At 42.2% G+C, this 12,482-nt stretch overlaps 1 protein-coding gene across 3 annotated transcripts in view; it reads left to right on the forward strand.

The window, feature by feature from the left end:
• The window catches only part of LOC140187338 (C-Jun-amino-terminal kinase-interacting protein 4-like), a 295,764-nt gene that overhangs the window by 257,439 nt on the left and 25,843 nt on the right, over positions 1 to 12,482 (forward strand). For all 3 annotated transcript variants that reach the window (XM_072242530.1, XM_072242531.1, XM_072242532.1), the window contains 3 exons: positions 4,502 to 4,569; positions 7,745 to 7,893; positions 8,606 to 8,777. In XM_072242530.1, the coding sequence (XP_072098631.1) occupies positions 4,502 to 4,569; positions 7,745 to 7,893; positions 8,606 to 8,777 (389 nt within the window). The remainder of the gene's footprint in view (positions 1 to 4,501; positions 4,570 to 7,744; positions 7,894 to 8,605; positions 8,778 to 12,482) is intronic.

Here is a 12,482-nt window from a genome sequence, read left to right on the forward strand (position 1 = left end):
TAAGTCATAACATTCAGTACTATTTTGACATGTTAATAAACTTTATTTAACCATTTATTGGGGGTGTTGGATAACTTATTAACTGGTATGTATGTACAGTCCTGGGGATAGAAAAGTATTCGTCAGTACCAATATTATAAATCATAGCAATTGCCAAAGTGTTCTGCATGATGCATCAATTGTGTCTTCAATTACTGCAATAACTTCCAGCTGCAGGTTTTCATTTTTACCCTTGTATTCTTTTCCTCGTCACCAAATTCCTTCAACTGACATCTTAGAGAAAAATGAAGGTATACTAAAAATGTTTTCAGGTGTCAAATGATTTACTCCTGAAATTACTTAACTTTTTATGTAAAACATACAGCTCTAATTAATGCCCCTTCACAATTGGCATTTCTAAATTTTACACAGCCTGAAAGCAGAGGTGGAGGTGTATGCCTCATGATCAACTCCTTTTCATTCAAAAATGTAAGTTTTGTTCCAATTCTGCTCATCAGACCTGGAATATCTCGGGAGATTTCTGTGATCATTTTGGTAGCGGTGTACATTCCACCTCAAGCCAATGTCAAACAGGCTCTAGATGATCTGAGCAATGGGAACATCATGCACAAAACGGCACACCCTGAAGCCTTTACCATCATTTTGGAGGATTTTAACCAGGCCAGCCTAAAAAAGTCACTAAGTAATTATCATCAGCAAATCACTTGTAGTACTAGAGGAAACAACACACTGGACCATTGCTACACCACCACCAAGAATGCCTACCGTGCTATTCCACACCCTCACTATGGAAAGTCTGATCAGAGTGAGGACCAAGAAGGTTTGAACAAGGGAAACACAGGAGCGCTTACAGGACTGCTTTGAATCTATGGAGTGGACTGTATTCAGGGACTCATCTTCGAATCTGGATGAATACGCCACAGTTGTTACCAATTTCACTAAAACTTGTGTGGATGAGTGTGTGCCATTGAAAACTTGCTGTACATTCCCAAACCAAACGCCATGTGGAAGAACCAGGAGGTGCATTGTCTGCTGGGCGAGATCTGTGGCATTTAAGTCTGGTGACCCAGGTCTATATAAGAAAACCAAGTATGACTTGTGGAGAGCTATTTCAAGAGGGAAGAAACAATTCTGAGTGAGGTTGGAGGCAATATCTATTTGCAGACCATTACTTCCTACAAAGCGAAATCCAATAGTATGAATGGCAGCAATGTTTCGCTACCAGAAGAGCTCAACACCTTCTATGCCCACTTTGAAAGGGATTATATAACTACAGCTGTGATGATCCCTGTTGCACTTGGTGACCCAGTGATCTCTGTCTCGGAGGCTGATGTCAGGCTGTCTTTTAGGAGGGTGGACCCTCACAAGGTGGCAGGCCCTGATGGAGTACCTGGTAGGGCTCTGAAACTTGTGTCAGTCAACTGGTGGGAGTATTTAAGGACATTTTCAACCTCTCACTGCTATAGTCGGAAATTCCCACCTGCTTCAAAGAGGTAACAATTGTACTAGTGACAATGAAGAGTAGTGTGAGCTGCCTTTATGACTGTTGCATAGTAGCACTCACATCTACGGTGATGAAATGCTTTGAGAGGTTGTTCATGGCTAGAATGAACTCCTGCCTCAGCAAGGACCTGGACCCACTGCAATTGCTACGATAGGTCTACGACAGATGCAATCTCATTGGCTCTTCACACAGCCTTAGATCAACTGATCGTACAAACACCTATGTCAGGATACTGTATAGCTCAGCGTTTAACACCATCATTCCCACAATCCTGAACCTGGGCCTCTGTACCTTCCTCTGCAACTGGATTCTTGACTTCCTAACTGGAAGCCACAATCTGTGTGGATTAGTGATAATACCTCGACAATGAACACTGGTGCACCTCAGGCGTGTGTGTTTAGGCCACTGCTCTACACTCTCTATACCTATGACTGTGTGGCTAGGCGTAGCTCAAATACCATCTATTAAATTTGCTAATGATACAACCATTGTTGTTAGAATCTCAGATGGCGATGAAAGGGCGTACAGGAGCAAGATATGCCAGCTAGTTAAATGGTCTCAATGTCAGTAAGATGAGAGAGCTAATTGTGGACTTCAGGAAAGGTAAGTTGAGGAATCATGAACCCCTCCTCATGGAGGGATCAGAAGTGGAGAGAGTGAGCAATTTCAAATTCCTGGGTGTCAAGATCTCTGAGGATCTAACCTGGTTCCAACATATCGATGCAGCTATAAAGACAGCAAGACAGTGGCTATATTTCATTAGGAGTTTGAAGAGAAACTCCTAATGTTAACTAATGCACTCAAAAACTTCTGTAGATGTGCTGTGGAGAGCTTTTGACAGGCTGCATCACTGTCTGGTATGGGGGGGCTACTGCACAGGACCGAAAGAAGCGACAGTAAGTTGTAAACTTGGTCAGCTCTACTCTGTAGTACCCAAGAGATCTTCAAGGAGCAGTGCCCCAGAAAGGAGAAGTCCATTATTAAGGACCCCTATCACTCAGTGCATGCCCTCTTCTCATTGTTACTGTCAGGGAGGAGGTACAGAAGCCTGAAGGCACACACTCAGCGATTCAGGAACAGCTTCTTCCCCTCTGCCATCCGATTCCTAAATAGACATTGAACCCATGAATATATATTTTAATATATATTATTTCTGTTTTTGCTCTATTCACTATACATATATATACTTACTGTAATTGATTTACTTATTTTTTCTTTCTAAATTATCATGCATTGCATTGAACTGCTGCTGCTAAGTGAACAAATTTTATGACACATGCCAATGATAATAAACCTGATTATGAACTTGTGAATTAGTGTGTATTTATGGCCAGTAAAGGTAGCAGCTTAATTAATTTATTCAGAGTATGATCTCTACAGATGCTTGCACCACATTAGTTAAATGTTTTCAGAGCAGTCTATAAATACTGGACCAAATACCAAAAAGAGAACCTGTATGAATACTATGTTCCCTCCTGTGCTGGGTGCGTGGGTTGATGTGGATACAGGTCTCCTTTGATTTCTTGCTGTGAAAAGCAAAGATGTAGCTCCAGCCTAGTCCCAGAGCCCACCGTTCTGTCAGAGGTACCAGTGCTAGTGGAAAAATAATGTAGGGAGCATAAGACAAGGCTAATCCCTTACATTATCCCCCCTAAAATTCTGCCAGGAGGTGTGAGGCCATCAGCTTCCTGTCTGTATGATGCCATTTGCAAACATTGATCCTTCAAAGGTTCAAAGGTCCAATTTAATGTCAGAGAAATGTATACAATATACATCCTGAAATTCTTCACAAACATCCATGAAAAACAGAGAGGTGCCCCAAAGAATGAACAACAGTTAAACATGAGAACCCCAAAGTCCCTCCTGAGTTTCCCCCTCCCGCACATAAGCAGCAGCAAGCAACGATCCCCTCTTCCCCCCACCGGCAAAATAGAAGTGCATCAGTACCATCACCGAGCCCAAGCATGTGCTAAGCAATAGAAAAGACACGGACCAGAGTTAGCCCAAAGGCTTCACATTTAGTCTGACATTTGACAAACCACAGGTCCTCTCTCTCCCTAATAAGGGAGAAGGGAGGTGTCCTCCATTCAAACAGTGAGCGGCAGACATAACAACAACCCCTTGGTTTGCAATGTTAAAAGTTCATTTTGTTGCTTTTTTCGAGCTCTGTGTTCAAAGATCACAAGGACCTCGGGTCTTCGGACCCACAGCGAAAGGTTTTCCGGCCGCCCCGACGACACACGAGTCTTCTGCCGTGACACCGACCCGCGATCCGCCCGTCTCCAGATCCCTGAGATCTTAGACTCCCAAACACGAGCGAGACTCTCAGGCCAAACACTTGGCATGTCGAACAACAGGCTGTTGTAGAACCCCGAGAACAGGTCCCATTTCGGCAAAGAACCGAAGTCTGTGTGTAACTCCAGGTCAGGGTCTTCAAAAGAACCTTGAAAGGGAAAAATAAAGATATTAAAGGTGGAAATAGAGCTGCTTCCTTGTTCTGGATTTAAAGAAAAATGATACCATAAAGATTCTTTCTATTGAGTCATAGAGGACTATAGCACAGACACAGGCCCTTCAGCCCATCTAATTCATTCCAAACTGTTACTCTGTCTAGTCTCAATTCACACCTGGCCCATAATCTTCCATACTCCTTCCATCTATGTATCTATCCAAACTTACACTTGACTCACGTCCAACACTTCTGCTGGAAGCTCGTTCGCGCCATCCTCTGAGTGAAGATCCCCCTTAAATACTTCATCTTTCACCCTAAGCCTATGACCTCTAGTTGTAGTCTTGGCCAATCTCAGTGGAAAAACCTTATTTATATCCCTCATAATTTTGTATACCTCTATCAAATCTCCCCTCATTTTCTCCTCCAGGGAATAAAGTCCTAACCTGTTCAATCTTTCCCTATAGCTCAGGTACTCAAGACCCAGCAACATCCTTTTGGAAATGAACCTTGTGTAATGAGGTGTTGCCTTGTTTCTCTTTTGTCAGACATTTGAAAGGAAGAGTATTAGTGGCGTTAGCGGATGGGACTTTGGCGATCTTTCATAGAGGAGTAGGTAAGACAGTGTTGTTGGTCACGTTGTTCTTTTCTCAGTGAGGTGATACGTGAATGAAGCCATACAATCTGGGACTGATATCCCATCTCCACCAGCAATAGTTCAGGTGCCATTTAACTCTTGTGCTAATTAACAAAGTGCAGAAGCAGCTCCATACCTGGTCACCAGTAAGTATAACAGTCTTACTGTCTATGGAAGAAACGCTAAGTGTGGAACACAGAATATTAGCACAGCACAGGCCCCACGGCTCACAATATTGTATTGTCATTTTAACCTCCAAGATCAATCTAAACCTTCTCCCCCACATAGCGCTCCATTTTTCTATCATCTATAAGAGTCTCTAAAATGTCCTTAATGTATCTGTCTCTACACCACCCCTGGCAATGTGCTCTCTGTGATGGGTACCTACCTTTGACATCCTCATTATGCAGTGGCATGCAAACGTTTGGGCACCCCGGTCAAAATTTCTGTTACTGTGAATAGTTAAGTGAGTAGAAGATGAACTGACTTCCAAAAGTCATAAAGTTAAAGATGAAACATTCTTTTCAACATCTTAAGCAAGATTAGTGTATTACTTTTGTTCTGTACAATTTTTGAGTGAAAAAAAGGAAAGGAGCACCATGCAAAAGTTTGGGCACCCCGAGAGATTTGAACTTGCAGGTAACTCTTACCAAGGTCTCAGACCTTAATTAACTTGTTAGGGCTATGGCTTGTTCACAATCATCGTTAGGAAAGACCAGGTGATGCAAATTTCAAAGCTTTATAAATACCCTGACTCCTCAGACCTTGTCCCAACAATCAGCAGCCATGGACTCCTCTAAACAGCTGCCTAGCAGTCTGAAAATTAAAATAAATGATGTCCACAAAGCAGGAGAAGGCTATAAGAAGATAGCAAAGCGTTTTCAGGTGGCTGTTTCCTCAGTTCGTAATGTAATTAAGAAATGGCAGTTAACAGGAACGGTGGAGGTCAAGTTGAAGTCTGGAAGACCAAGAAAACTTTCCGAGAGAGCTGCTCGTAAGATTGCTAGAAAGGCAAATCAAAACCCCTGTTTGACTGCAAAAGACTTTCAGGAAGACTTTAGCAGACTCTGGAGTGGTGGTGCACTGTTCTACTGTGCAGCGACACCTGCACAAATATGACCTTCATGGACGAGTCATCAGAAGAAAACCTTTCCTGCGTCCTCACTACAAAATTCAGCGTCAGAAGTTTGCAAAGGAACATCTAAACAAGCCTGATACATTTTGGAAACAAGTCCTGTGGACTGATGAAGTTAAAATAGAACTTTTTGGCCGCAATGAGCAAAGGTATGTTTGGGGGAAAAAGGAAGCAGAATTTCATGAAAAGAACACCTCTCCAACTGTTAAGCACGGGGGTGGATCGACCATGCTTTGGGCTTGTGTCGCAGCCAGTGGCACGGGGAACATTTCACTGTTAGAGGGAAGAATGAATTCAATTAAATACCAGCAAATTCTGGAAGCAAACATCACACCATCTGTAAAAAAGCTGAAGATAAAAAGAGGATGGCTTCTACAACAGGATAATGATCCTAAATACTCCTCAAAATCCACAATGGACTACCTCAAGAGGCGCAAGCTGAAGGTTTTGCCATGGCCCTCACAGTCCCCTGACCCAAACATCATCCAGAATCTGTGGATAGACCTCAAAAGAGCAGTACATGCAAGGCGGCCCAAGAATCTCACAGAACTAGAAGCCTTTTGCAAGGAAGAATGGGCAAAAATCCCCCAAACAAGAATTGAAAGACCCTTAGCTGGCAAGTACTGACCATGCAGGGTGCCCAAACTTTTGCTTCAGGCCCTTTTCCTTTTTTGTTATTTTGAAACTGTAAAAGATGGAAATAAAAAAGTAATCTTGCTTAAAATATTAAAGAAATGTGTCATCTTTAACTTTATGCCTTTTGGAAATCAGGTCATCTTTTCCTTGCTTAGCTATTCACAGTAACAGAAATTTTGACCCGGGTGCCCAAACTTTTGCATGCCACTGTACTTGCCTCCAAACACCGTAAAATTTATGCCCCTTCATATTAGCCATTTCTGCTATGGGGAAAGGTCTCTGATTAATTTAAAATAGGACGTAAATCATCTATATCAGGATAAACTACTGAGCTCGGACAACATAGTACATCCCAGCCCAATCCAACTCACCTCAGACCTGAAGGTTTTCTCAGAAAGTACGTGGGACCTGAATGCAACGTGTATGTTTGGTCTAGTTGGGCTTGAGCCAAGTAAGCAAGCTCCAGTAAGAATGCTTCTGCCTAGCTTCGAATGTATGTCAATGCTTAAATATAAAGTGGATTGAGTTACATTTCAAAAGGATTTTATGGAAAATTTATTTATTTCACTTTGCCTCCTTGGGAAGAACAACTGGCATGGAGCCCAATTCTGATCGTTTAGATTCAAAGTACATTTATTACCAAAAAGAATGTGTACTGTATGCTACCTTGAGATTTGTCTTCTCACAGGCAGCCACAGAACAAAGAAACACAATAGAACCTATTTTAAAAAACCCACACAACAAGAACATCAAACACCCAATGTGCAAAAAAAGAGATCAAATAGTGCAAACATCCAATGTGTGATTGCCACTGTGGCAGGAGTGTGCAGTTACAAAGCAATAAGCTTATTCCAGAGGTTTCTCTAACCATGAACACAAGAAGTCTTCTGTGGATGTGGACTTTGTATGCCTGAAACAGAAATTTAGAAAGATTTCAGAAGAGTAACATGTCTTAAAAAAAATCACTTTTGAAATATGTTCTTGTATCTTAGGACCACCACATGGATGATCCAAGCTAGCATTTAGCCAGTGTTGCAACAGCAACGGTGGTGCCATATTCCCATTGATCCTATTACCTGTTTACATCTTCTCCTCTTGTTCTCCACTGGGAGCGTAATTGAAATCCAGGAGAAAGATGTATGACCTCCGACCTCCGGATGGTCTGGGATTAATTTCTGACTTCAGTGAACATTGAGGGAAAGGTTCATGTACCATTAACTAACGTCTTTAAACTAAACAAAGTATTTGGAGAGAGTAAATTATTACATCAGTTAACAATGATAATGTGAGTGATGCCATGTCATAGGCAATGTTTTTTTTACCCAACTTAAAACTTACAACGGGTAGTTGTGTTTTTGGACAACCTTTGTGTTTGTTCCTCAGATGGACAGTGGGATCTTACCAACTATCACCTTCTGGACTTTGGGCGGCCTCATCACTCAATCCGCTGCATGACTGTGGTGCATGATAAAGTATGGTGTGGCTACAAGAATAAAATCTATGTTGTTCAACCAAAAGCCATGAAAATTGAGGTATTGTTCTTCAAAGCTAAGTGTTCAAATAAACCTCTAAAATAGATTTAAATTATCTTCAACTAAAAGTGCCATTGTGTCAAATATTCTTGAGCTCAAACAATTGTAAAAATGACAAAGGCCACTTGTCAAGGCTCTAAGTTACATTTATTTTCCCATCTAACATATTATTTTAAGAACATAGACCATTTCAGCACAGTTTGGGCCTTTCGACCCACAATGTTGTGCCAACTCTAAGATCAATCTAATCCTTCTCTCCCACATAGGCCTCTATTTTTCTGTCATCCATGTGCCTATCTAAGAGTCTCTTAAATATCCTTAATGTATTTGCCTCTATTATCACCCCTGACAGTGTGTTCCACGCATCCACTACATTCTGTGTATTAAGAAAAACTTAGGTCTGATGTATCCTCTATACTTTTCTTCAATTATGCTTCCTTGTATTAACCGTTACCACCTTGGGAAAAAGTCCCTGGCTGTCCATTCAATCTATGCCTCTTATCATCTTGTACACCTCTATCAAGTCACCTCTCATCCTCCTTTGCTCCAAAGAGAAAAGCCCTAGCCCACCCAATCCATTCTCATAAAACATGCTCTTTAATCCAGGCAGCATGTTGAAGGAAAGGGTATAATGTTTTTGGTATAATTCCATCTGTTTTGATATTGGTATAATGCATTGTGCTGTAGCCACATCCTCTGCTTTTGTATCCAGAAATCCTTTGATGCCCACCCACGGAAGGAAAGCCAGGTGAGACAGCTGGCCTGGATTGGAGATGGGGTATGGGTTTCAATCCGTCTCGACTCCACCCTTCGTCTTTATCATGTACATACCTACCAGCACCTGCAAGATGTAGACATTGAACCATACGTCAGCAAAATGCTAGGTGGGTAATCACTGTGTACTCCATTCTTTTTAAATTATAGGCAGGATTTGTTAATTCATTTGCAAATGTTTTTAACAGTTCAGTAAAATTTGCTTTAAGCCACATGTTCAGTTCCCAAACCCTTATCCTCCAAACAGCTATTATTCTTCTTTGTGGATGACTGTCTTCTGTGTCTGGTGTATAATTAGAAGCAGGTTATTAAACTTGCAATAACATATTCGATGATTTGGAAAACTAAATTAAAAATGCACAAGGGTTCTGGAAGTTTGAGACACGCTTACAGTGCAGTGAAAGAGGCTTTTTAATTAAGAGAAATATTAGTTATGTACTTGGTGAGTTAGACAGAATGGAGATATAAATGCTGTGGAACAGCATGAGGGGATTGGAAAGTAAGCAGATTCTGAGGTCTCTTTTATGCAATTTGTCAGAAGTGCAAATGTAAACGGGAAATTAAATCTAAACACGAGATTCTGCAGATGCCAGAAATCCAGAGCAACACACAAAAGTGCTGGAGGAACTCAGTAGGTCAGGCAGCATCTATGGAAATGAATAAACAGTTGATGTTTTGTTTGGACCTTCTTGACCAACCTCCCAAGTGGAACTTTGTCAAATGCCTTACTAAAGTCCATGGAGACAACATTATTAGCCTTGCCTTCATCAGCTTTCCTGGTAACTTCCTCAAAAAACTCTATAAGATTGGTTAGACATGACCTACCACGCTCAAAGCCATATTGACTACCCTTAATTAGTCCATATCCATCCAAATACTTACATATCCTGTCTCTCAGAATACCTTCCAATAATTTGGAAAGGTAAAGGGCTGGAGAAGAAGGAATCTAATAGAAGAAAGGGAAAGAGGAGGGGTCGCAGAGGGACAGTGATAGGCAAGTGGGAAGAGGTGAGGCCAGAGTGTGGAAAAGCAGAAGAGGGAAGGGGGAGGGAACAAAAAATTACTGGAAGGAGAAATCGACATTCAAGCCATCAGGTGGAGGCTACCTAGGCAGAATATGAGGTGTTGCTTCTCCACCCTGAGAATGGCCTCTTTGTGACAGAAGATGAGGCCGTGGTCTGGCATGTTGAAACGGGAATGAGGATAGGAATTAAAATGGTTGACCACCAGGAAATTACCCTTTTGGCAGATGGAGCAGAGGTGCTCGTCAAAGCTGTCACCCAATTTACATCGGGTTTCACCACTGTAGAGGAGGCCTCATCGTGAGCACCAGACACAATGGAAAATCCCAACAAATTCACAGGTGAAGTGTTGCCTCACCTGGAAGGACTGTTTGGGGTCCTGAATGGAGGTAAGGGAGGAGCTGAATGGGCAGATGTAGTGGCAGGGATATATGCCAGCAGGGAGCTTAGTGGAGAGGGACGAATGGACAAAGGAATCACAGAGGGACTGATCCTGCAGAAAGTGGAGAGTGGGAGGGAGGTAAAGATCCGTTTGATGGTCGGGTCCCATTGAAGATGGCGGAAGATGCAGAGAATGATTGTGTTGGATGCGGAGGCTCATGGGGAGGTAGGTGAGAACAAGAGAAACTCTATCCTGTTAAGGCAGTGGGAAGATGGGGTGAGCGCGGATGTTCAAGAAATGGCGGAGCTGCGGGTGAGAGCTGCATCAGTGATGGAGGAAGGGAAATGCCCGTTCTTTGAAGAAGGAGGACATCTCTGATGTCCTGGAAAGGAAAGCTTCATCCAGGAACAGATGCAGCAGAGATGAAGGAACTGAGAAAGGGAATAATATTTTTACAGGAGACCAAGTGGGAAGAGGTATAGTTAAGATAGCCATGGGAATTGTTAGGTTTATTAAAGATGTCAGTAGACAGTTTGTCTCCAGAGAAAGAGGAGAGAGGTGTCTGAAAAGGACCAAGTGAATTTAAGAGCAGGTGGAAGTGGAAGTTGATATGAAATTGACAAACTCAGCAAAGGTGCATAAAAAAGCACCATTGCAGATGCCCATCTAGTGGAGGAAGAGTTAGGGAGCATTACCATGGAAAGCTAGAAACATGGAATTAAAGCTTGTGTTTTTATTATGGGGCTTAGAGTGTAAGATCAAAGAGGTTCGAATGTTAGCTCTTAGCTAGAGCACTGTTCTGATTTGGGCATACCTTTGTAGAAGGCTTTTAAAGCCGCTGTGTGTAGTAAGAGAGCAAAGCAAATAAAACAAAAGGTTTATACAGGTCGACCTTCTATAATCCGGCACCATTGAGACCTGTGGCGTGCCCTTTTAATGAAAATGCCAAATTACAGAAGGATCACATTAAGCAATAGCTAACCGCCTCATCATACCTTTAAAATATCAGAGGATTCAAAGGTTCATTTAATGTCAGAGAAATGTATACAATATACATCCTGAAACCCCTAAGTCCCCCCCCCCAGCTCACCTCCCTCCCGCGCATAAGTGGCAGCAAGCAACAATCTCCCCTCCCCGCTGGCAAAAAAATAAAGCACACCCACTACCAGCACTCAAGCGTGAGCTAAGTGATAGCAAAGACACAGACTTGCAGTTACCCAAAAGGCTATATTGCACTCGCAGTTACTGAGGGAATTCTGGTTAGTTTCTTTTCCTCCACTTAGTAATATGCTTAAATTCAGCGGATCACAACGTCTGATCTGAGGTCGTAGGCAGAAGAGAACGGAGTGCCAGCTGGGTGACGCCGGAGGGCAGTGTGCGATTGCTGGTAGGTGGGCGAGAAGGTGGACCAACCCAGCATACGCCAGCCCCCCCCTCCGCTGGTGGGTGAGACGGGCGGGTGCCGGGCGATCGCACCTCACGCAGATGATATTAATAAATGCAGGAAAACAAGCAGGAATCGCCTGTCTGTGCTTACAAGAGTGCACCAACACGTGAACAGATCTAGCGCAACCAAAACAATGCGCAGCAGATTGGTACGGCGGCCCTGAAAATTTTAAATTACAGTTGCACAGAAAATTTGAAATCAGTGCAGATTATCGAAGGAACCGGATTACAGGTAGTCGAATTAGTGAAGGTCAACCTGTAGTAACGGAAAACACAAATTGTTGGAAAATTACCAGCTTAGACAGCTTTGTAAAGGAAGACACAGATTAATGCTGATCTGTTTTTGGGTGTTTCCTGGTCTGTTTTCTATTTCTTGTATATTTTTTAAAAACTGTTCTGAGGAGAGATAATATGATTAAGGGAAGGCCGAAAGATTTAGTGGAAAATCTTGCAATTATGGAGGATATTTAAAGAACTTTGTTTATAAAGAAAGGCTATAGATTGGGAATACAGGTTTCCCCTGCCATCCGAAGGTAGAGCGTTCCTATGAAACAGTTTGTAAGCCGAAATGTCATAAAGTGAAGAAGCAATTACCATTTATTTATATGGGAAAATTTTGTGAGCGTTCGTGGACCCAAAAATAACCTACCATATCATGCCAAGTAACACATAAAACCTTAAATAACAGTAACATATAGTAAAAGCAGGAATGATATGATAATTACACAGCCTATATAAAGTAGAAATACTTTTCCACAATCATTGCCGGCACTGTTCTCCATAGTGAAAATCTCATGCAAGCGCCGTCGGCAGAAAATCTCACGCAAGCGCTGTTGGCAAAAACACGGCGCAAGTGCTGTCCAGTAACCTTTAAGCTATGAAGCTGCCAAATCATACCAAATAACACGTAAAAATACACAGCCTATATAAAGTAGAAATAATGTATGTACGGTGTAGTGTCACTT

Source organism: Mobula birostris, chromosome 24 (genome assembly GCF_030028105.1).
Source record: "Mobula birostris isolate sMobBir1 chromosome 24, sMobBir1.hap1, whole genome shotgun sequence".
Lineage (NCBI taxonomy): Eukaryota > Metazoa > Chordata > Chondrichthyes > Myliobatiformes > Myliobatidae > Mobula > Mobula birostris.